At 37.6% G+C, this 27,003-nt stretch overlaps 1 protein-coding gene across 1 annotated transcript in view; it reads left to right on the top strand.

Annotated features, from left to right (window-relative positions):
• The window catches only part of LOC145985124 (cytosolic beta-glucosidase-like), a 29,790-nt gene that overhangs the window by 1,636 nt on the left and 1,151 nt on the right, over positions 1–27,003 (top strand). Inside the window, exons 2-10 of the mRNA XM_083118767.1 lie at positions 524–657; positions 3,796–3,930; positions 4,525–4,647; positions 6,589–6,772; positions 7,326–7,414; positions 8,218–8,365; positions 23,092–23,240; positions 26,333–26,467; positions 26,889–26,995. Of these exons, the coding sequence (XP_082974893.1) occupies positions 524–657; positions 3,796–3,930; positions 4,525–4,647; positions 6,589–6,772; positions 7,326–7,414; positions 8,218–8,365; positions 23,092–23,240; positions 26,333–26,467; positions 26,889–26,995 (1,204 nt within the window). The remainder of the gene's footprint in view (positions 1–523; positions 658–3,795; positions 3,931–4,524; positions 4,648–6,588; positions 6,773–7,325; positions 7,415–8,217; positions 8,366–23,091; positions 23,241–26,332; positions 26,468–26,888; positions 26,996–27,003) is intronic.

Here is a 27,003-nt window from a genome sequence, read left to right as displayed (position 1 = left end):
GTATCACAAATAGAAAAGAAAGGCATGATAATACAACATTAATGATACCCACAGCAGGTCGTATTTGTCACCCATGAGTTTTTTTTTACATGTTTAAATTTGAGTAGGGAGTGACATCATTGGTGGTATATATGAATTTAATATATAATGTTAAAACTGATGATATATTTATTTATATTATTTTTTATTGTAACAACTTTAGTGTTACAGTAAGTACCCTTTATTTGTAACGATGTATAGAGTTACATATTAAGGTTGATTTGGTGATTATATATTAAGGTTAAATGAATATATTAGAGATCAGACCTGTTTTGGTGTCTTGCTTACATGGGTCATTAGTATGATTATTATGGAGGGATAATCTTATGAGGACATGTGATTATTTATAACAATATCTAATGTAATGATAAGGCTATTATACATAGAACTATACATTCGGGTATAGTAATTGTGTGCTAGTTTATCAAGACTATTGATTTTGTGAACGTTGGTGGTTAATGGTTTCCCTACTTCTTCCTGGCAGGTAAAGGTGAACATATCTGGGACACATATTGTCACGAGAATCCAAGTGCAATAAGGGATAAGAGCAATGGAGATATTGCTTGCGATTCTTATCATTTGTACAAGGAGGATGTGAAGCTACTAAAATCACTCGGTGTAAGTTCAGCACTATAAAAATTTTGCATCATTTGTTGAATTGTCATGTTATAGCCCAAGTGTGGAAAAAATCTTCTGTAAGTTCAAGCTAAGCGACCATTACGTTCTGCTCAATATAAACATTCGTATAAACATAGTAAATTCATTAATGGACGTATTAAAAAAAAGTGCATAACCCTACAGGTTAAAATCTCAAATAAACTACACACATATAATCTCACTCACCTCTGAGTTGTATTTTGAATCTTTTAAATATCACATGTCTCAGTTATAGACCTTAACTCACTCATTACAGCCATTAAGAAATTTTCGAATATTTCATACATTTGTTGAATGGTGATGAAGTATTGTACTTTAAATATGAGGCTTCCCCGATGGCGCAGTGGTAACGTCGTCGCCTTGTGATCAAGGGGTTCTGGGTTCGATAACCTGTGGAAGCACATAGTAGTTCGGATTCCACTTTAAAATGTAGGTCCAGTCCCAATTAGGCTAAGCTATCTGGGCATAAAATGGAGTTAGAACTCAAATAAATAAACGGTAGGCCTTCAGTCTAATATGTCTACCTCAGAAATATCGATATATTTTCTCTTATACGTTAATTGCAACAACCACATATTATATGTATACAGGGTGGCTAGAATTAAAGTTACCCAACTCAGAGTCATATGTAGCCTGTTTGAGGCATCGTAGAACTCTGAAATTTGGTGAATCCACTATGCAGACCCTGGGGAAAAGGATGGCGATAAAAAAAAAAACATAGTTCAATTTTCCGCCACCATGTTCAAATGTGGCGCTGTACTTCCATGATGGGTTGTAATAATGACGTAAGCTCGCGCACTAGTCGCAGAATATCGGGAACAAGAGGCTCTACAATCCTCTGTCTCTACCCTCCACTGGAACAACCACTTCGGTGACAACTTCTTCTGCAATCGGCCGTTGGCCTCTTCCTGATGCAACACCCAGATCTCCAGTTCCTTCAAATTTCTTCATCTTTCTTAACCCATGCGTCGTCATGGCCCCTTTCGAAGTCCTTGCGCATGACGATAACCTCGCAGTGCAGCTGCACTATTACTACCGTTCTGATAAAACAAATTCACCAGCAATGCACGTTCTTTCTTATTTAATGGCATGGTGATCACTTCCGAACTTTTGTTCAGCACTCACGTTAAGTGATTTAGCTGAGTCATTAATTAGAGAGACATTTGTTAGTGGCTGGAAGTTGCGAGAAAATAATCTCTCGTTTATTGCAAGATAGCCTTTAGTTATGGAGGTGCAAAAGTAAGTCTTTTAGACAAAATAGACATACTACAGAGAAAAGCTTTGAGAACCTGCTTAGGTCTCATGCAGTCCTGTCCTAATGTCAGTGTACATATGGAAAGCAAAGAAACTAGTTTGACATATAGACGGATCCAATTAACAATAAAATTTCTACTCAAAACTTGGGAAAGTCATACGCATCCATTCAATAAATTGTTCGGAATACAAAAACAATGGACAGAAGCTAAAGTCATAGATCCTAAACATATTTTCTTTTATTTTGCATATTGCCAATACATAGACCCGGAAACCCGTGCAAAGTCTTTCACCTTCCAACATCCTTTAATTTATCAATTAGACATACCCTTACATACTCAAGCAACACCCATTTCAGGGATCTAGGAAGGCATACCATGTATAAAAAGAAATGGCTAACACACCTAATCATATATACTGATGGATCTAAAGATCGCCTAGGTGTGTGTTGTGCATATTTCATTCCAGATCAAAATATAAACAAACAATTCCGTTTACCACCTGATACCTCTATTTTCACTGCAGAAAGTTACGCAATATATAAAGCTCTCACATACGCTATCCATAATAATTACACAAAAATTCTTATCATAACAGATGCTTTAAGCGTATTAATGGCGCTGAGTTCCTCATATCCTCAGATTTGTAAACATCCTTTATTTATCATCCTTATAATCCAACAAACCCAGTATACTAATGGAAGAAATATCAACGTTCACTTTAGTTACGTGAAGGCTCACCCTAAACACGGGAAATGAACGTGTGGACGTATATGCCAAAGCTGCCCGATCATCGGAATCTACCTCGCTTGCGAGACTTCCATACACGGATCTTCTCCCAAGAGTTAAATATAAACTTCAAGATAAATGGAAACAGTGGTGTATGGAACAATTTCAATCCGCGGGCAATACATATAAATGGTATGCAGAACATTCACAAAATAAACCTTGGTAAATCTTCCAAGATCAGTTATTATATTTATAATACGTCTACGTACAGGTCATGTTCGCACTAATGAACATTTAGAACGATTACATATTACAACAAAACAAGCCTGCACATGTGGAGAAGTTAATCAAGATGCCACACATATTTTTTTACAATGTCCTAATTTTGACAGAGAACGAGATAAATTATATAATGGTTTTCGTCGCCATGGAGTTCCTTCCCTACATTTCATCTCTAATTGCCCTGCTCACGGATCCCATTCCTCTCACTATATGGCTTCTTTATGGATATGCAAGAAGATGTAATTTGACGATCTAGCAAACAGTATATATATATATATAGCCTATATGTTTTTTTTTATTTCTTGTGAAAAATAAGTGTGCATAGTGAACTAAATATATTTTGCAAAAAAACTCAGAAAGATGACTATAATCGACTAACAGTTGATAGGGTCAGAAAAAGAAGAAGAAGAAGAATTATTGCAAGATTGCAAGGTAAAGGCAAATCCATAACCAATTGGAGTAGTTTACGTCGTTATTACAACCCATCATGGAAGTACAGCGCCACATTTCAACCTGGTGGTGGAAAATTGAACTAATTATTTTTATCGCCAACCTATTCCCAATGGTCTGCATAGTGGATTCACCAAACTTCAGAGTTCTACGATGCCTCAAACAGGCTACAGGGGTGGTCTGAGTTGAGCAACTTCAATTCTGGCCACCCGGTATATTCATACATTCATTTCATGCATTTCCATATTTAAAATGGCGGAGTAAAGGCATAGACTTCTTCTTTCACTCAAGCATTTTTACATTACGGGAAAAACAGATATAATACAAGTAGAAATTAAAATACATATTTTCAAAAATCTCATATGTTATCTCTACTTTTTCATAGGCTAATTTCTATAGGTTTTCATTATCGTGGACCCGTCTTCTACCAAACGGAACAGTTGACAATGTGAACCAACTGGGAGTGGACTACTACAACAATGTCATAAATGAGCTAATCAGAAACAACATACAGCCTATGGTAAGAACTGTAAAGTCTTTTATAACATCATATTATTTTATGTATTTTCTTCAGTAGAGAAACCATAGTAAACGATTAGATTAATTATTTTCAGATATCATGGAGTCCTTAGAATTATTACGGTTTCACCAGCAGATAAAAGTTAGCAAATAAGCTAGACTACGTTATGTTGACAGTGGCGCACCCAGGGCAAGGAAAAGCGCTCTAGTTACCAAAGTGGGGCCAAGGGGGGCATGTCCCTTGAACGATTAAATGATTAAAGTTAAGCTAAAAAAAACTACCAAAATAACATTGCCGATTTTTTTCAGATTTTGCAAGAATTTCAATTTTGCCCTTGCATAAATGAATGGGTTGTTTGTGGAGAGAGGAAGGCTCCAGAAGTCTAGAGTCTGCAATGTTTGGTAATTTTAGTTCTATAGCCATTGGTGGAAGGTTACCAAACGTCCCGATTTAATCGTCCCAGTCCATTCTTTTTCACTCTTATTCAGATTTTTCGAACTTCAGTAGTGATGCGTTTTGTTCCCTACGTTCTTCTTTTTGTTCAAAATTAAGTACATTAGTTAACACCCTAAATATTTCTCATTTGTCTTTCAGGTAACACTTTACCATTGGGAATTACCACAAGGCTTTGAAGATGCAGGTGGATGGTTGAACCGTAAAATTGCCGACCATTTTGAGAAATATGCTGAATTCTGTTTCAAACAGTTTGGTGACAGGGTACGTACATTTTGCAAATTTATGGGAAAATATGTCTGCAAGTAAACTGTATTTTATTTGTATTGTTCACTTCACATATATCACACAATTGGTCCAGCCACCTTTTTTTATCTTAGAAAGAAAGGAACACCAAATGAGCAATGTATGAGTGCGAAACAACAAAACAAAACTTTTGGTCATTCCATCGTGGGGTTGGTATCGAGACGAAATCAGGTTTTGGGAAATCCCGAGACTCGTCTCGAGTTGTAAATGCCTGCTTCTGTCTCAATCTCGTCTCGTAAAAAAAAAAGTCTTGAATTGTTCTCTAAGTTTATAGTATAAATATCATATACAGTGTGTCACGAACCATCACAGTTTTAGGGGCATTCCACGAAAAGTGGTCCTACTCTGTTAAAATTTTAAAATGAATCAATCTGAAAATCATTATTGTTTCTCATTGCATTAACATTTAAATGTTTGTGGAATGCATGCGTATAATTTGCATTTCACCAACAACAATTATTTGCGTCTGTAACTACATTTTTAAAGCGTCACACACTTAATACATTTTCATTAATACTTTTCATGCATTCAGGCTATGTCATCATACTCAAGATATGAAATATGTTCCTTATGAATGTTTTAATCTAACCTCATGCCTAGAACCTTACATTTTTTGTGTGAATGTCACACACGTAACGCTGGAATGACCCCATATAAGTTCATTAAGGCAAACAACTTTTCTTAATAACGCTTTTCTGTTTGGCGCTTGGTTTCGACGCTACGAACACTCGAAAGTCGGGATTTTATCCTGAACTACGCAGCGCAGGCTAACAATTAATACCAGTGGTGGCGATTAGGGGGCGAGAGGGGTAGTTGCCCCGCCACTTTTTGACACTTTTGCCCCCGCACTATGGTAAACCTTATTTTCCAAGGTAAAGTAAACTGTCCTTGCCCCCACTGATTGATACTAATGTATTGACTTGTATGACTTTCAAGGCTTATCCATAAACTATCAGGAAGATATCCGCTTGTTACGTATATCCAGACATGAACTGGACCTCCTCCCCTGGTGCTCTTCTGACCACAGCGTCCTTCCTCCTGTAGGGACCCCCAATAATTGCATACACAATACATACAAACTTGTTGTAAGTCCAGCCTAGTTCAAAGCATTATCTCTAAAACATATACGTCTTGTCATAACCCGCTAGGATTCTAGCGGGCTATGGTTTTGGCAACTCTTGCCTTCACTAATCCACTCTTAGTTGAGGAAATACACTGAATATAAAGCTTCTATTTTTGCTCCATAGATGGCAAAAAATAATCATTTATATCCACCAGTTAAATATTCACGTATAGCTAAGTCTTTATAATTGTTTTTTCAATCTTTTAAGCATGCTAATTGAGTTAAAGAGATGTGCGAAAAACACAATGTGTAAATTAATTTAACAACACTAATGAGTTGCAGTTTAATCCAACTCTTCCAAATGAACATTTGCTCCACGAATATACAATGAACGTAAGGAATTGTCCGACTGATTTAAGTCAATCCTGTGCAGATATTTGTACAAACTAGAGGTTTGTCTCACTCTCGTTCTCGTCTCGATTTTTTTTACGAGGCTCTCTCTCAGTCTCGTATTGACTTCCGATTTTTTTATTTTCGTTATTTAGCGCCACTTTTCTGCCAATTTTGGCTAATCGCGACAATGAGGATGAGTGATAATATGATGAAATCGATGAAGGGACACTCACAAAGAACGTCCATGCCCCTATTGACATTCGAGACGCGAACAAAATTCGTTTTATCTCGGTACCATCACCACCCCACGTTATATGTAAATATTTTAAAGAAATAAACAAGTTCAAATATCGAAAAAAAAAATAATAATAATTAAGTTGTCTAATGGGGATGAAGCTCCTCGCAGTCTTCCTTAGCCTATAACAAATGTCTACTTTTTCAAGGTCAGATTATGGATAACTTTGAACGAACCCCAAGTGTCAGGAGTTTTGGGCTACGAGAAAGGGATTTTTGCTCCCGGAAGGAAGAATCCGGGAATAAATGGTCACCAAGTTATTCACAACATGCTTCTTGCTCATGGCAGGGCAGCTCGAATTTACAACTCAAAATTTCGGCAACAACAGAAGGGTAAGTATGTGATCTTGTCGCATTATCTTCATTAATAGCTTGTAATTATATATCAACATTGCTGCAATAATTATGTAATTAGAACCGTTGCCTTGCCTTGGTTTATCCGTCACGAACAATAAGGGCACTTATTTTAGTTTTCTGCTATTTCATTATTACACTCGGGGACACGAAATTAGGCGGCTTGTAACATTTGCACTGTTGCCACATTGCACCTCCTCGCCACTAAATGTGTTTGGAAATTTGCAACAAAGTATGGTCTCGTCTTAAATTCCGTCTTTGCAACATACACGATACAAAATTGCATTAAATTTGTTTGTATGGTCAGGGATAACGACGGTCTACTTGCTGCAGAAGGGAAGGTTGGCAACACTGCATGGTGAACGTTGCCACGTCGTGCACCTGAACCAGCGATTCCTGACCTTAGCTCGCCTTGCATTTTTCACATGTGGCACAAGCAATCTCCTGCATAGACCCCTAATTTAATTACCGCTATTATAGGCTTTTTTGTGTAGATCCTTTTGCGATTGATGGTGGATATGATTTCTTCCAGGGAAAGTTGGAATTTCTCTCAATTCACTCTGGATTCATCCTAAAGCACCGCAAGATAAGGAAACCGCTGAGAAGGCAATGCAGTTCCACGTAAGCATGCTTCTTTACTTTTTACATTGTACTCGTTGTAATTGCATTGCATTGTACTCGCACAATGTAGTTTGTACATTACTACCCACAAACTTGCATTTACTACTTGTAATTTTCATTTATGGAACCGAACACAGAAATATTGTCCAAGAAACTTTGCAGAGCACTAAATGCGATAATAATAATAATAATAATAATAATAAAAAATATTATTATTATTATAATTATCATAATATATTTAAGTGCTGAGCAGAGCGTGACATGAAATGCAGCACTAGGTATATCCAATGAAAAATACGGATAAGATATATTTGAGATAAAAAATAGTGGGAGAAATATATTTATATTTCCTTATGTTTGAGTACAAGTTATAAACTTCCATAAGGTGTACGTACGATCGACCAGAAGGAAAAAAACCTTCGGACGAAAAGTCCCCGCGCAGCTTTCCCTTCTTCCCTCCACCTCGGCCCATACTCGCGGGGGTACGGTGCACAGGAGTCGCGGGTCTGCGCAGGTTGTTTTGTTCGTGGTTCCACTATACTATGGAGAAGGGGGGAGCCCGGGTCTCCATCTTTAAAGACGGCCTCCTTAGGATAAAATTGCTTGAAACAAATCGCAAGAGCATATTAAAAAAGAAAAATTCTCAGGGACGAAACTTGGCATAAAAGTTATAACGGAAATTGTATATCGATGCTTCGTATTAGCAATAAAGTTGCACGAAAAGCAAGAATTAGAAATAAGCTTCGTTTCAGTTTTTCGAACAACTTATTAGGTTGTCGCTTAATTTAAAACTTTCTTTCCAGTTAGGTTGGCTTGCTCACCCAATTTTCAGTAAGGAAGGAAATTATCCACAAATTAGGAGAGAAGTTGTTGACGAGAACAGCAGAAGGGAAGGATGGAAAACGTCCCGGCTTCCTTCTTTCACACCAGAAGAAGTTGAAATGTTGAAAGGTAAATTTTCAGGATTTTATTTGTGACCTACAGAACTCATGAACTCTATTGTACATGGTTTATCCAGATCAGAATTTTCAATCCGGAGAAATAGGGGCAATTGTAACGTTGTTTTGATTGATTGAATTGGTGTTTTAAGTCCACTTTATGCACAGTAAGGCTAATTGGGACTGGACCTACAGCTTAAAGTGGGATCCGAACGACTATGTGCCTCCACCGGGTATCGAATCCGGGATGTAACGTTGTTGTCAGAGAGGGTATGCAGGAAACTTTAGCGCCAAAATGACCATAAATTGAGCTTTTGTGAAAAAGATTAGGGGTGTGTGTATAAAGCATTGGAAGCGTGTAAGTTTAGGGGTTGGATGATGTCCACTAATTGTTCAGTTCGAGTGCAAGCAAGGTATTAAGAAGGAGGGAGAGCAGGGAATTTCCACTCCCCTTCTTGATTTTCTTTAACATTTCTAAATTCGTTCTCAAGCGGGAAAGAAAATGCCTACCCCGTGCTCTATTCATCATGTGTTGCCAGTATCAGGTTTTCAACAGTCTTTATTAGTACATCAAATTCACACCTAAAAATTTTTTAATCAAGGCCCAATTTATGATTACGTGCGTTGAACGTATTTGGAGAGCACGCTGTAGATAAGCTGTTTATCGAGCGCACCTGAAGGTCACACAACTGAGTCACCCTAGCATATCCAAGGTGCAGGCAAGGAGGAGATTGAAATTTGTAAAGTTGGTGGGTCATTCCACGTCAATTCATCCAGGCCATGTCACCCACCATCCCCGATTTTGATGAAATTCGGTATGCTTATAGAACTTTTGATGCTGATTACAAAAATGACAACTTTTTTAAAATTGGTCAAGGGGTTCAGAAGTTACGCGCTTTTTAAGATCTCCTTGTACGCCACATGCGGCTCCACTTTGAATGACACGCATTAGGTTATAAACGATCGTATCTTCCCTCGGGTTTGCCGTAGAAACTTCAAGTTTGTTTTCTTTTGTTCAGAATAGTATAAGCTTTCATTTAAATAAAGTTTCAGATGAATGCATCAGCATAGAGGTTTTATATATAGTTTTATGTATTTTTTTAGAAAAATAAATGACTAACTTCAAGAGCGAATTTCATCCAATGCCCCCCCTTCAATTTTCCTCCAATTTTATATGTAGGTAGCTCAGAGTGTGTACTAATGCCTGATGAAAAAATTGGGATGGGCGCTTCAGAGACAGGGTGATAAAAAAATAATTTGCATAAAATGACATTAAAAGTAAATCTTATTAAAATGCTTATGTATCTAGCACAAAGCCTGAAGTACAATATGTTTCAAGTTACAATATTCAAAATTTATGTTCACTAAGCATAGACGTAACCTGGCGGGGGCAAAGGGAAGCTCTTGCCCTCTCCCAAATTTATAGATTAATTTAAAATTTGCAAGTAATAATTACAGTGGAACCCCGATTTAAGTTCCTCGATTTTACATTTTCCTTCAATTTGCATTCAATCTTGATGGTCTGGTTAGAAATTTTCGAAGATTTTACATTTTCCCGCGTATTAAGTTTTTTCAGCTTGGTCTCCTGGATAACGTAAAATTGAGGTTCCGCTGTATCTAAGTTAGTTTCAACAGTCTTCATTTTTTAAAATTTTATATATTATATAATTATATATATAATTATTATTAACATTCCCAAGTTTAGCAAATTTATTTTCGAGAATATTCTTTTTGTGCATTTTATCTCAATATGGAAGTTCTTTTTTGGCTACTCTTCATGGGGATATGTAATATGAAGTAAGAACTAATACTACACATTTGTGCTGATTGAAGTTTTTTCAAATGGAGCTTTTTCGCCACATACCACAGAAAATATCCTTCTGACAGGATGGTTGGAACAGTAAAAATACTTGTAAAGACTTCTATAGTATAAAGCAACAAGTACGGCAATTATGTAGAAATAGTATTCAAGGCATAAATTTCTTAGTAATCATCTAGGGTGAAATGACAACCCACAGTACAATGTGTCAGCGATTGCAAAGTACTACAACAGTACCAGGAAGTATGCACTATTTTGAACTTACAGGTTCCGTAAGTTACTTTTTACAAGTAACTGAGTTACAGTCAATCATTAAAAAAGTTACTCAGTTATTGTTACTGGTACTTTGAAAGTAACTGAGTTTCTTTTACAGTTACTGTAACAGTAACGTACTGTTAATGATCATTGATTTGTGTAAACGTTACACAAAATCAATGATCATAAAGACTTCCGTGTTTTACTTATGTTTCTAGTACATAATATGTATTCATATATTTACATTATAACTGCTAATAAATGATGGAAAACACAGTCAGCTTTGCTTGAACGATTATAATTAAAAATAATTTGTATGCTGACCACGGTATTTTGAATATTGTGTCATTGATTCCACTTGCACCTATTTCTTTCTCATCCATTCCAAGTTCAACAAGATCCAAAGATCCATTCCCTCGACAATGACTTTTTCCTAGCTGGACGACAACATTCCAAACGAACGGAGCAGTTTACCAAAAACAATGGAGTTTTCACATACAATTAGAAATGAATTACAGCAAAGCGTGGATGTTCTAAATTTAGCATGCAATAAAGTATAGCTTCCTTGCCAGCAATTCCAAGAAAATCCTTTCACGTAGCATCCGGAGAAGGTACATATTGTATTTTTATAGTCTGAAACAGAATTGTCCAATTTAGCTATTTCCCTCTGCAAAAAGTAACTGTGTTACCGTTGTTAACGTTACAGGTACTTACTTTTAAAAGTAGCTAGTTACAGTTAGAATTCCTAAATAAAAAGTAACTGTACTTGTAACTTTGTAACTATTTACTTCGAAACACTAGTTTAACAGTCAGAGCAAAAATAGTAAGTGATGATGTAATATGTTTTGTATAACTGTATGGTTTGACTTTTGTGAAGAAGTGGCTTTCCGAATTCCAACAATAAACAGTTATGTGGTAGCATGTGTGTGCGTGACTCAAACTTGTTTGTAGGATTGCTTCAAAAGTCCACGTGAAAATGGCGATGCAGCTATTCAATTCTTGCATCCACTTGGTCCATCAACTTCCCACTACTGACCAAAAAGTATGCTGTGTCCAGTGGACATTAACAACACAAATGGATGGACATATGTACTTAGTGATGAGTCAAATACTTTAATGTGTTTGAAATAGTCAAAATATCCATCTAAAATGTGAACGGCACAATTTATAGTACATGAAGTTTTGGCAATGCATAGAGTACAATTTTAGGTACTATCTTAATGGGTCACTTGGAAACTATCTTCGGGTTGAGATAATCACAAAGTTTTCCATCGCATAAAAATAGTGTCAAGGATTATTTGATAATTACATTTGAAATTCACAATTATTACTCTTTAATCGTTTGTTCTTCAAGTGCCAGGAGGATCACAAAATATATTTAACTTATAAATTTTGGAGGGGGCAAGTGCTTCCCTTTGCCCCCGCCAGGTTACGCCTATGCTTACATTCACGCATAGTGAACATAAATTTTGAATATTGTAACTTGAAACATATTGTACTTCAGGCATTGTGCTAAATACATAAGCATTTTTAATAAGATTTACTTTTAATGTCATTTTATGCAAATTATTTTTTTATCACCCTGTCTCTGAAGCGCCCATCCCAATTTTTTCATCAGGCATTAGTACACACTCTGAGCTACCTACATATAAAATTGGAGGAAAATTGAAGGGGGGGCATTGGATGAAATTCGCTCTTGAAGTTAGTCATTTATTTTTCTAAAAAAATACATAAAACTATATATAAAACCTCTATGCTGATGCATTCATCTGAAACTTTATTTAAATGAAAGCTTATACTATTCTGAACAAAAGAAAACAAACTTGAAGTTTCTACGGCAAACCCGAGGGAAGATACGATCGTTTATAACCTAATGCGTGTCATTCAAAGTGGAGCCGCATGTGGCGTACAAGGAGATCTTAAAAAGCGCGTAACTTCTGAACCCCTTGACCAATTTTAAAAAAGTTGTCATTTTTGTAATCAGCATCAAAAGTTCTATAAGCATACCGAATTTCATCAAAATCGGGGATGGTGGGTGACATTTTCACAAAATTCTGGATGATTTGACATGGAATGACCCTGGTTCATTCTTTGCAAAGTATTTGTAATAAGAAAGTCGTGGTTCAGAGCGCTTTGCTTTTGTGTAGTTTTTTTTTTTTCGAATGGAAGTTATAACCACTTACAAGAGAAAACCTAGTCTTCTGCTCGACGGATATCGGTACCGTGTTGGCCGTCAAACTGAGAACATTATCCACTGGCAGTGTGCGAAGGAACGACAACTCAAGTGCAAGGGTTTAGTCAAAATGTCATCGAACTACGATGTTTTGGAAGTGACAGTGGCAGAAACTTATTACAATCCAGATACTTTTTCTTCTTAGACGGCACATTCAAAAGCTGTTCTAAACAGTTTCAACAGATATATACAATCCATGCTAATTGTGGAAGTTCAGAAAAAGAAAGAAACCTTTTTCCAGCGGTGTACGTCTTACTGGAGGATAAGAAGAAATCGACGTACGTGCAACTTTTTGCAGCGAAACGTGGGGATTGGTCTCCGAAAACCGTTAAATTGGCTTTTGAGATAAAGGTGATACAGGCGATCAGAGATGTGTTCCCACAGACTTTCGTGTCCGGTTGTAATTATAATTTTAACCAGTGTCTGTGGAGGCAGATACAGCAACTAGGTTTAGCAAAGAAGTACAAAGAAAACGAGGAGATTAGGAAAACATGTAGGATGTGTGCTGCTTTGGCGTTAATATCAACAGAAAAAGTCGACAAAGCCTGGTTCGGGATTATGGAAAGAGCGCCACAAGATATATACTCAAGACTTGGAAATCCAAAGCAGGAAGGAGACGCAAGTATATTGAAACGGACAGACGCATACAAGCCATTGTAGAAAAATATGCTGAAACTGACGACCTGCATCGCTGCCTGAGAGCTTACTAACGCTTCAGGGTCTATGACCAATACGTCATACCTGTCTCGGGAATCTGTGTAACATAACGGTAGAGAAGCTGAGAAAAGAGTGGGCGGAGCAAAGCAGTGCACGTTGCTCTATTGCATGTGACCAAGTTTGATTGAAAGCCATTAACCTTATGTGACGAGGCTATTGCCGATTGAAAATATATTATTGTGAAAAGTTTTGAAGAATCTGACTGCTGAATTAAAAAGTATCAATCCTAAAAATGTGATGAAGCCGTTGCTAATAGGCAACAACCTTTAACCCTAGAACACATATGTGGGGTCTCTCAGACCCCACGTAGTATATTAAAGCACCTTCTGATACAATAAATGCGCATAAGTTCTTCAGTGTTTGTGACATCTTACATCTGAATGTGTTCTTATATCGTACGAAATTATAGCCCCGTACCAATAACAATTTTTGTGAATTTTGTTATTTTGTATCATTATCCCATGTTTCCATACGTGGGGTCATTCAGACCCCAACAAGAAATAATATATTTTTTGTAATGTTAGGCACTAGTTCTGTCATAGCAATGCATTTTGCTCTCGTTCAACTCTAGCATCGTGCTCTTACAGGTGCTTCATAGATGCGCTAATGAATCAGCTTCACATCTAGTTCATAATATTCGTCTATAAAGCTATACTCCTATTTGGCCGCATTACTGTAAGAAGATGAAATACATACTATTTGTCATGTTTCTTCCGGTAGCACTTTTGCTGTGCATCACCAATATTATTTACAACTTGTCACCTTTCTTGCTTAAAAATAAGTTATGTATGTAATATCAATGATGCATAGGATACTTGAATCGTGGCAGGTTTGTGTTAGTGTTGCATCCTATGAGTGTGATTTAGAGATTTGGAACTTTTTTCAAGGTATTTGTTTCAACCAGTGAGATGAGTTCTAAAAAAAGGAAGAATGAGCGTTCTGTGAATCCAGAAGTTGGTAATTGTAGTGAATTGGCGCTGAGTGGCTTGCTGAAGATAGAGTTTTATCCTCTGAAGAAAGTATTCAGGGCAGTGATGCAGAAGGATGCTTCGAAAACACCCAGGACATGTGCTCCGAAACATCGAGTTCAACTGAAAGTGAATTAGACAGTGGTGAGATTGAAACATTTTCTTCGGATTCGGAAGCTGCTGCTTCAACTATTTTGACCAGAAGAGGTGGTACAATGTGGTCTTCTGTTCCTAAACCTATTGCGCAAACTCGTCAACACAATGTGCTTCACAATGCCACTGAACCTACACCAGGAACCAGGCAAGTATCCAGGAATTCCTTTCGGGGGGGGGGGGGGCTCAACACCATTTTTTAAGGGGTATAGTAAGAACCTCACAATTGTGTGTTTAAGACGAGAGGTGGCAATTGGGTTCCTAAACGGGGCGGGGAGGGGGGTGCGGAGGGCGTTGCAAGGAAAGTTTACTTTCTCTTGGTAGCCAAGGCTTAACATTAAGAGGTCATAATGTTGAGGCAAAAAAATAAAAAATGGGGAACAACTATCTCTTAAATCGTTGCCACTGTAAGGCTGTCATTTTAATCAGAACGTGAAATCGGAACATTTTTTACCACTCGACTCCTCTGTTTCCATGTATTAATATTGTGTGCCGGAACCATCTCAGTATGTGTGTTTGTCCATTTCATCTTATCAGACATAAAAACATCTATGGTGTCTGAGTGTTTTTACGAAGCTGTTACACATGCACGGGATGGACAATCCACTCGACAACGCGAGATTCAAATTGTGGGCTGCGAACTGGACGCAGACAGCTCTCGAATATTTCTCTCTGATTCGAGCCTGAACACCTCTAACGTGTCTTGTCCTCCCATTTTTCAGCTCTTATAAAAGCCGAAACCCACCAAATTGTTCAGATTCAGGCCTTAGCACTCACAAGTGTTCAAAAATGCCTGTCACAGCTTCCGCTGTCTTGTCATATATCGGCACGAAACAAAGGAAGTCTTCTCGAATACAAGTGGATCAAGAAACAATTAATGAACAGTGAAAACCCTTCCGTTCCCAACACATCTAATGTTTCGTCTCCCAGTATGATGAAATGCTTACTCATTTATCTCCAGTGACGTGCCCAAGGGAGGTTTGGTGAGGTAATAACCCCATTTGACCCAGTATTCCCCCTCTCCCTTCCGAAAATCCTGGGCACGCCTCTCTTTATCTCGGACATTTTTTAAATCAACTCACCAGAAGTTTTTATCATCGTATTGGAGATTGAAGTAAGATGCGTTCTTCCTGCAGGTTTGGATATGATCCTTTAGGGTGCTGTCGTCTGCCTGCCTTCACACCTAACCTTAACAAGACCCTAATTTTCCATCCTTGTGACTTGGATTTTCAAGACTTAGGAAGGTTTCAGACCGAAGGGACACGCGATACATGTCGATTGGAATGGGCCAATCAACAGCAACGTTTCACACCGTAGCGACACAAAAGGCCGCACAAACCTAATTTCGATTTGTGAAATCCTCAGGCGACAGGGTGTGAAATCTCCCTTATTAGGCCACTGTCATTGTCACCAAGAAGTAGTAGCTCTTGTTGACCACAGAAAAAATTATCCTCAACCGGTGATAATGCTCCTCAGTTTTCTTCTCTCTCCTATATTTTCTGTGCTTGTTCACTATACAGGCAACACCTTACAATTTGATATACACAGGACATGTACTATGTAGACATTTTAACGAAAAATCGGTCGAAGTCAAGGATGGCTAGGTGGCTCAGTTGGTAGAGCCTGCAATTTCCGCCTAAAATGTCTACATATGCAACATCTTGCTTTCTCTTCTCGACATTCATAAAATTTTCGGCTGTCTCTTTATGGTAGTTAAGTGTTTGAATGTGTTTCGAACCCAGTAGGCTTAAACAAAAGTATTTTTTTTATACCATGAAATTCTCGGACTGCATATACGAAATTTAGTTCTGGCAAAACTAAATCATCACTCAAAACTTTGCTTTTCAGTTGATCTATGCAGTTTATTTCTGTTTTAATAAACCACTCCAATATCCGGTACTGCTGAAATATTCACTTTAGAGAGAGACCTTTGATCTCTTCGGCCCTCGAACCAAAGTAGCACTACACTGAGGCCCCGGAAATTCTGCTGTCGTCAATGTCTTCATTTTCGAATCACTATATCTTATAAAGCAATCAGAGGACGCTGACTGATCTGATCACCAACGACTGTATGAAATGTCACACTTACCTCTGAAATCTCATTAACCGATTCTTTGTACAGATCAACCGAAAAATTGAATCCACGTATTTATATCCTCATTATATTCTAGAACGTTCCGCAGATAAAACGATTCGTTAATATCGCCAGTAGTTGACTCCTTCTCTCATTCAAGAACGTATCCCCTCCCGCCTTCCAGAGATTAGAAATTACAACGAATCGCCCTAAGTGTGGCGCTACCTTTGTTGTGCAGCTTCCAAATGCTGACAAGTATCTACATAGTGCTCAAGTGCGCTGCGAGAACACCGAAAGCACAAGAAAAGTGTACGTGCAATATTATCAACAACAGGGTTATAGAACATTCTCCGTCTTGCCTCGATAATTGTCTATCTCTTTAAATCATCGTCACATTATTCAAAAAGCCAAAAACCTAATTTTATCTAGTGTAAAATAAAAAAAATTCCTGGGGGGGCTCGAGCCACCTCAACCCAAGCTTGGATACGTGCTATTAACAATAACAGGGTTATAGAACATTCTCCATCTTGTCTCGATAATTATTTCTCCCAAATTATCATCACATTATTCAAGAAGAAAAAATCCTAGTTTTATCTAGTGTAAACAGAAAAAAATCCTGAAGGGGGGCTCGAGCCTCCTGATTCCCACCTTGGATACGTGCTATTGACAATAATAGGGTTATAGAACACTCTCCGTTTTGTCTCGATAATTATTTCTCTCAGATTTATAAATTTATTATCTTCACATTATTCAAGACGCCAAAAATCTAATTTTATCTAGTGTAAATTGAAAAATTTCCTGAGGGAGGGGGGGGGGGGCTGGAGCCATTAACTATAACAGGGGTATAAAACATGCTCCGTCTTGCCTCGATAATTATTTCTCTTCTTACATTATTTTCAAATTATTTAAGAAGCCAAAAACCTAATTTTATCTAACGTAAACTGAAAAATTGCATGGGTAGAGTGTCAAGCCCCTTGTGCTCTATCTTGATCTTGGATACGTGCTATTATCAATAACAGGGTTACGGAACATTCTCCGTCTTGCCTCGATAATTATTTCTCTCCTTAAATTATTGTCATATTATTTTATTTCACACCACAAGAAATCAAAAACCTCTTTTTATCTAGTGTAAACCTAAAACTTTCGGGGGGGGGGGGGGCTCGAGCACCCTAAGCCCCCCTCTGGATACGTGCCTGCCAGGAACTATAACTACCACGCCAAAGGACGCATGGGACTATTTCATTACGGAAGAAATATGTGATGAAATATTATATTGCACAAATCTTGTCCTTTGTTTGTAAAAGGATGGGAGGTAAATGTTTGAATAGATTTGTTAGAACTTGGTGTGGATAGTAATAACTGGATTAGGATACGCAAGACAAGAGAGGTGTGGAGGTTTTTATGTTGCTTCGGCGATAAACCTTCAGGTTTTGTGATGCCAGAGAGTTAGTTAGTTTGTAAAAGTTGTGATAAAATACGTGTGGATATCTCAAAACGACATTAATATGTGATTTCCTTATCTTGTTGTAGACAAAATATGTATTTGTAATTACTTTTACTGATATATTTTGATGGGGTCTACCAGACTCCACCTATGTAAAGTAGTAAATATTTTTGGGTATGCGTCCTAGGGTTAAACCACCATTGTGTATTAGATTACACATTGTCCAGTCCCACGTCTGGATAAAAAGTGTGAGGGAAGGTTGACATTTAAAATAAAGGTAGAAAAATATGTGTGTGTTCGATATACGGTCGTTTAAAGGTCATTCAAGAAGTGTGCGCTCGTTGTACAAAATTTCCGTTGTGCGCTCGATGTAGCTACGTGCGCTCATCGCACGACACCCAATTGATGGCCATTTTGGATCTAAATTTATCCTTACACTACCTAAATAAGAACTGGCAACCCCCCCCCCCCAATTGAAAATTCTGGATAAAACTTCTGATCATAAATGGATGGAAATGTAGCAACTTTACCATTTGAAGTTTCATCTTGCAACACCGCAATGTACACTGATCACTTTTTTACATGTTCCACTGCTTGATACAGAAATAAAATCTTCGATTTTTTTAAAATTTCAAAACACTTCTACCATCTTGTTTATTTGAAAGTATGAGAAACCTCGCTTGTGCTTTCTTTTAAATTGGAAGAATAACTGAGGAAACGAAATAAGGAGCCAAATTTTTCCTATTCTACTAGTTAATTCGTGATATTGATAAGTTAACAACAACGTTATTAGAAGTATAGGTTAACAATACTGTGAATATCTAGCTACATGCTGCTGCATTGGTAGTGTTCGCACAAATGTTACATTCAAATTCGAAAAGCTACTTGTTTCACGAATGTTTTGTAATCGTGTTAACTTCGAAGGAATGACAGCACCCTGTAAGTTTTCTTAATCAATATTCTCTCTTTATGCTCTGTGAACAAGATCGTTTAAGTCTGTTCGCGGTTTTATCTGAAAAAAATATATAAAATTCCTTACTTCACACTTCATGAACAGTTTAGAATGTCCAGCTGAATGCTGTCTTGTTTTTAATGAATATTTTTCACGATATTTTCTTCTATCTTTAACACGTAAATCACAACAGGAATAACATCGTTAAAAAGCAGTCATTCACACCAAATAAGGACGAAAATATTTCAACTCAAGGTAACTTAATATATAAGGTAGCGCCATCCGAAAATTGCCGATCACGCACGAGCGCGTGACGTCTTATGGGAGGATCGGTTATGCTCGGTGCCCCTTCAGTTATGTTCGTTCGGGGCTTGGCCGAAGCAAACGGCCGCTATAATTTCTATGCGAGGTTCGGAGAGGGAAAGTATTTTATTACTTTGAGGAGGGGGAATTATTAATTATCGAAACTTCGGGATGGTATTGAGGCATTCCTTTAATGATTAGTAACATGACTGATTGATTGAGTTGGTGTTTCAACAAGTCCACTTTATGTACAGAAAGGCTAATCGGGACTGGATCTACAGTTTAAAGTGGGATCCGAACTACTATGTCCCTCCACCGGGTATGGAACCCGGGATTCCTTGATTACAAGGCAACGACGCTACCATTGCGCCATCGGGGAGGCACTAGTAGTAACATAATTGAAAATTCGCAAACGTATTGTAAAAATCCATACTTTTCATACTTTCTGATCAATGTGTTACAAAGATAGTTGCGCATGTTCTCATTTACCATGTCTTCAGCTAAACAAGAATTGCATGAATGAAAGAGTTAAAAAGGAAATTATCGTTTCATAGATTTATTTTGTTTATTTGTTTCACTTCGCTTTTCTGCCACTTTGGGCTAATCGCGAAGACAAGATAGTAAAATGTCACGTAATTGCCTTCTAACGACAGTAAAGGAAATTACAGTTCTTGAATACAATGTATATTCCGGTTTTATAACATTATATACACGATATTGAGGATTGTATGAAATAAATATAATGCCCATTAATGAAGTTTTACTACTTCGTTCAATTTAATATTTCACAAATACGATAATGTGGATGATTTTGTACCTTTCTACTCAGTGTAAACAATGGATGTCATACTCTCCTATCGTGGAAAATTTTCTTTAAAACATTAAGCTCTTTGTGGTGTAGTTGACGAACTATATACTTGTGCCACGAGCTCGGCATACATAATAGTTTTTCCTGGTTATAGACGACTAAAATGTATTTGGAAATGTAATAGGAAAATCCAAGACAAAGTCCAAAAATGAAATTTTACTATTTAGCGATTCATAACCTTGTACAGTCCTTCATTGTGATTTCTTGTAACTTATTTGCTATATTTTCATTTATGCTTCAGATATGTTTTCTTAACCTGTTCTAAATGTCACATGTACAAGGGAGAAATATAATTATCAACATTATTAACCTAATGTCAGTGAACATCAAGTTAAATCTAATTAATGATTATGAATTAAATGGACAGAGTTAATAGAAAAACTATTCTCTGAAGAATTAATTATGTCCTTTGAATTCGTAATTTGGCCCAAGTTTAGAATGCAGGGTGATAATCTCTTCATTACACACAAAATCGAATGACAAGGTTTCGGTACATGTGTACTATATGACTGTATGTATGCCAGAAGTAGATTGCCGTCGTCATGTTAGGGACTTCATGAAATTTTTACGTCTCACGCCCTATCCTCAAAGGCATTATTACTGTTTGATTTTTTCCATTACCTGGCTTGTCCACCGCAAAGGAATATAAATTATATGGAATTGAAAACAAAAAAATGCAGTAATAGTGGCAACATTCTCCTGACTATACGTGAGCTTACCGTGTTGTCCTTTGCATCTCGCTTTGGCTTTGCTTAATATTATCAATGAGCTAAATTTTCTGTGTGTTCGTAAATCCCTTCCTGCACGCTTGAATTAGTAGGTTAGGTGAATTAGGTTTGGTGTTCTTAGCATCCAGTTTCGAGTAGGTTCGGCTAGTTAAGGGTGTTGCATTCGTATTTGTACACTTTCGCTCTTCGCTTGCACGTACACGTATTATAGCTTTTAATACGCAAAACGATTTCACACAACTGTAACTTATCAGCACGGTAAATTGTATAACCTCACTTTGATATCGAAAATTAACATTTTATGGAAATTACAAACTGGACTTGCGTTTTCAAGGTTTGGGATTTTATTTACAACACAAATTTTGTAGCACGAAATGCCAATCTTACACTCTACTTCCTCATCCTCCTGTACGTAAAATTTCCGAAAATATGGAAATCAGAGACCCGAACATAATTAATACGAAATTAAATAAAACAAACTTTTAAACAAATTATTAGTGTAATGTGATTTACAATTAGAGAGAGTTCACACATATTTCATCAATTGCAAAACATCACCTAATATACCTGGCCGGCAACTAAATGAATTCGACACCCATCTTCTTAACGTAGAAAGTCCAGGTAAAGATATACCAACTGTATTTCTCAAATAAACGTAACATTTTTTTGAAACGGCTCGAAGAGTCAACGCTTTGCTTATATAATCTTAAGTCCATAGGGATTTCGTTTTACCCTGTACTAAGTATTGTATTTGAGTGTCACTGAACACTTTCCCCAAGATATTCGTGAGTTTTATTGTTACATTGTCGGTTAGGTTATGTTGAAGATTTTGAACTTGTTTAGTTTTTTTGGTTAAAGCAAGTTGCAAGAGCTTGTTCTTAATCTTTAACTTATTAATTTCTTTATGTAAGCGATGAATAGTGTTTTCCAACAACGAAACATTGCTAGCAGTTTCTGTACCTACGTCTATTTTTATTTTTTTTCGGCGACATAGTATTAAACTTAGTTAAGGAACGTTTCCTTATTTCACACCTTTCGTAGCGTACATCTCCACAGTCTTTATCAGCACATCCTAAAAATGATTCATGTTTTGAAGAGGAAGGTTCAGGAGAATTTGCTACACCACATTCTCTATTATTTTGCACTGAAGTAATTTTAGTGATGGCACTGCAGTTGGCTTCAGTACTTTCTTTGTTGGCAAACACAAAAGTTCTGCTCTTAGATCTCGCACATAGTCTTCTTTACAAAAATGGGCACTGCACACTCTCGCATTTTTAATATTAATATTATGTTCTCGATCACAAGCACGAATGCACTGTTTACTTACACGATTATCAGCTGGAAATCTATGATATTATATATCACTTCCTTTAGTTTTTTGGTTATAATTCTCACAGCTTGTTACTGCACAATTAGGCATGATTATAAGTGGAATGAACAAAACAATCTCATTTCAAGAGAAATAATACAATAAAAATATATCGAATGCGACAAAATCAATAACCTGCTTGTTCCGATTTTTGCGACGTGTTAGTAGCTAAATGTACCCCGCACCAAACTTACTGCACATAGCAATGAGCACCGTCAAACCCGATCCTCCCAGATGACGTAATGCATACGTACTTCACATAGCAACGAGCACCCCCTGATTTCAACTAACGCACATCACGTCACACTTGTCAAGTAATAACTTATTTTCTTCTTACCCGTGCGTGAAACAAGTTTCCACTTGAACGGCGACAAGGTGATTGCATGCAGGCGAGGCCAATTTTTGGTAGTGAAAGTTCATTGATTGACGAGAAATGACGTATATTCGAGATGTTTGGAGGTTGTGTGAGAAACATAAGTAGGCCTACAGCATATAATCATAGCCATGCAGGGTACTTTTATGAAATTCAGCACACAGGTTTAGCAAAGCAAGCAATTTATTAGAAAAACAGTTTACATTGACTAGCGTTATTTTTCTTCGTGTAATTAAAACCAAATTGTCGGTACTATTCAGCAAGGAAGAATTTTGTTTCTGAACTCACCCAATACAATATAACTATGTTATCCAGGCAGGTAGAGGCGATTGGATACCAATTCTGAGGGGCAAGTGGACAAGGCTTAACATTAAGAGGCCGGCCGTGGGGGTGGCTGCCCTCCTAATCGCCGCCACTGCATCCAGGGTAATCAATTGCGAATTCTGGAATAATCATTGATGATAATTTCGCTCTATTTTCTAGGCTCTTGCGATTTCTTTGGATTGAATCACTATATCACCCAGCTAGCAACGAAAGGATCGCCAAAGAAATTTATTATCGGAACTCAAGATGATTTCGTAGCTTTGAGCAATGACCCTTCATGGAAAATTCAAGTTAACAAAGCTTTCACTGTAAGTGCTTCTCTACTATCGCCTTATTGTAAAGTTGTAGCAAGAAATTGATGTTGGGAATAATTATTTACATACCAGACTAGATAGTAGCAAAGTAGATTGGTAATGTATTTATTTTCTCATACATCACCACCAAAGGTGGGTTATGTGAGTCAGAACTCTCTCTTTGGACCTAATTTTCCTGAATAGGGCAATTTTGCCTAATTTTGCTATCCGTAATTTTATTCAAAATGTTTTCCTCAACAGTTGGACCCCCTCAGTGTCAGCGTCAGACAGAATGTATGGTGGGTGAAAGATAGGGTGACCATAATACACTATGTGGAAGAAAGTCATTGGACACCACATGTCAGCGGATACCATCAGTTTCCTTGCAATCAATAGGAGGTCGGTCCGCCTTTGGCAGCGATAACAGCAGCCACTCGTCATGGTAAACTGGCCACAAGGTCGTGTAGTACACCGACCGAGATATTCCGCCATTCCTCCTGCAGCACAGTCATCAACCCTGGAAGTGTAGAAGGGCGAGGCGATCGCGACCTCAATCGGCGCTCCAGTTCGTCCCATAGATAGAGTTGAGGTCAGGGCTCTGAGCAGGCCAATCCAATCGGGTGACATTATTTTCTGCATACCACTCCATGATAGCCCTGGAAACATGACAAGTCGCATTATCGTCCTGGAACACACATTCTTCGTTTCCATAGAAACGCCACAACGTGGGGAGCATGGAGTTGTCGAGAATATACACCGGTACCAGTGGACCCACGGCATGCCAGCTGAAACAACTCGAGAACATGATGCCACCACCACCATATTTCACTGTGGGCACTACACACTCGGGTAACAGACGTTCTCCGGGTAATCTCCATACCCACACTCTCCCATCTGATCGAAACAGTGTGAAGCGTGATTCATCGCTCCAATGGACCTTCCGCCATTGCTCCACCGTCCAGTTTCTCCGCTCTCTACACCAGCGCAGTCTCTGTCGTTTATTGTTTCTTGTTATCAGGGGTTTGTGGGCAGCGGCTCGACCATGATAACCGAGCGCATGGGCCTCCTTGCGAAGTGTCTTGGTCGAAACAGTCAAATTGGTCGCACTTTGAAACTCTTCTGCAATAAAATGCATCGGACGGATCCTGTTTTTCCGAATCTCCCTCTTCAGCACTCTCCAGTACCGGTCGTCCAATTTCGTGGGTGTTCCACTTCGTGGTGCATTGCTGCAGTGTCCCTTTTCCTTCCACTTCTTGATGACAAAGGCTACAGTTGATTTAGGGACCTGTCTGGCATCAGCTATGCTACGTATACTCATGCCTCCTATGGAGCAGCCTACTATGATCCCTCTTTCAAACATGATGAGCTCTTTCCTGTTCGTCATTTTATCAGCGAATGATCTGAGAAGCCTCCTGCTGCCGTATATATATCCGTCTGTAATCTCTTTTCCATGAGGAGTTCGTTTCAAAGTTGAAACCGGGGTGTCCAATGACTTTCTTCCACATAGTGTATTTTGACCCAAAAATGGGAGGTCAGTTTATCCTCCCTTGAAAATTTGGTTAGGCCTAAATATAAAATTATGGTATAACATTAACATTATTATTATTATTATTATTTATAATACATAAATGATACATACAATAAAATGAAACATTATCTCCTGTTGTCAAAATATATTAATTATTATAATCTCGGTATAACTGGTCCCGTCTGAACAGCCTTTGATGTTGAGCTATGTTGAAGTTGAGAAATGCAAGATGTATTTGTTTTTTGATTATTTGTGGAGCAGTGAATGAGAATAGCGTTGTACTTCACCAGCCCTTCATAAAATTCACCAAAAAATTAATCCCCCATATCTGACATAACACGAGATTTGTCTTCGGAGTTTGTTTCAAAATGCATTAATTTACATTCTTGTTGCAAGTCCATATTGAAACTGCATGTATGCTTCTTGGTCTTGCTTATTCACTGGTCTACAAATAACGGAACACAGACAAAACAATTTAACTTTTTTCTTAGCATGAAATGTCTCAAATTTAGACTTGGTTTTCAAGTTAACCCCTAGACTTTTATAAAACGGGACAAATAGTGTTTTTTTAATAATATCGACGGGATGACTGTGATTGTCCCATTCAATCAGGTCACCCTAGTGAAAGCCCTCCGACCAGTATGCCCCATCCCCAGTAAACAAGTAGATAAATAAATATACTTTTTAGACCAAATACTCCTTTTTTGTATGTTATTTCGATGTGTATTAAATGTCACTACCCCTCCTCCCCAAGAAAATATTCCCGTAACTTCACTCACTTTTTATTTTTCATTGGACTACCTCGAAACATTTCCAGGTGCACATACTTTATTTGGGTTACTGCCTTACACAGTTATGGATGGCTATTTATTGTGCAATATCTACAAAATACAATTAGCTTCTTTTGCCAAATTTCTTAGCCAAGATAGAACCAAACCCAGCTTTTGTACTGGAATCATGCTATGCTACTCAGAGTTTATGGAAACAAAGAGATTTCCATGTCAGATCTGGTGTGCGGCTTGCCCAAAGCGCTGCTGGGGTTAAGGGTGGCATATTCCCCAGTATCTTAGTTCTCAGATGTCAAGAACAAAGACGAAGAACATAATATCCATTTCAAAAATATTTCGACAACGAAACATAATATTGATGTTCCATGAAGACAATAATGTAGAACATATGCCACAGAATATATAACATCTACCTTGCTCACATGAACAAAGTACATTGATTGCAACATTGATTATAGTCACATCTTCTATACTCAGATTCCAGATTCTGATGATATATTTCTTAAGTGCTCAGTGCTATTCTTTTACCACTTTCTAAGAATGATTCACTAATCATCCCTCATGCTGGGAATGTTACTTACTTCATGCACCAGCAACGGTTACACTTACTGGTAAGTGTAATGTAATAGAAGAGAAGATTCTAAAGCTTTTGTAAATGGTTTACAGCAACAAATTATATATTTTTTGGCGGATTAAATCTGTAATGACCTGAAACATGCCACTGCAAGTTTTTTCCACATTGTGTAAACAAAGTAGAAACCTTTCGTTAATATTTTTTTATATTTCAACAGACTGTACCATGGGGTTTGCGTCTACTTCTCAATTGGATTAAAGATACCTATGATAACCCTCCCATTATCATCACAGAGAGTGGCTACTGTGATAACGGGGAATTGGAAGACCACGGCAGAGTTCAATATTACAAGGTAAGTCTTAAGTAATTCTTATCGTCTTTATCATATTTAAATTATAGTTTACCAAATTCTGTATGTTTATAAAGAAACAAAACAAATGCACGTGGCTTGTGAGAAAACCTATTAGTTATTGCAATGGCAGCTATGTATGAACCTTGCATGTATAAATAAAGTACATGTGATAAAGCTATACCACTCAACACAACGAACACACAGAAAAGAAACCATATCTCAGAAATCACATGATTTTGTTTACAATAACTTCATTCATATAGCAGATAGAGAATAATTCCAAGATGCTGAACGTGAATGTGTCATCATAAAGCTCCATTAGCTCTAGTTTCCATGTTAATAATTCTCATATGGAGATAGGTATTGATTTTAACATGACGTTGCTCACAGGAAATGACTAATGTTCTCGATGACTTTGCAGGGCTATTTGAACGAGTGTTTGAAAGCAATCAAACTTGATGGATGCAACCTGCAGGGATATGCAGCATGGAGTCTATTGGACAATTTTGAATGGACACTGGGATACACGTGAGTTG

Source organism: Lepisma saccharinum, chromosome 1, assembly GCF_977018435.1.
Source record: "Lepisma saccharinum chromosome 1, izLepSacc3.1, whole genome shotgun sequence".
NCBI lineage: Eukaryota > Metazoa > Arthropoda > Insecta > Zygentoma > Lepismatidae > Lepisma > Lepisma saccharinum.
The sequence above is the reverse complement of the archived record's forward strand: the minus strand, read 5'-3'. Positions and strand labels throughout refer to the sequence as shown.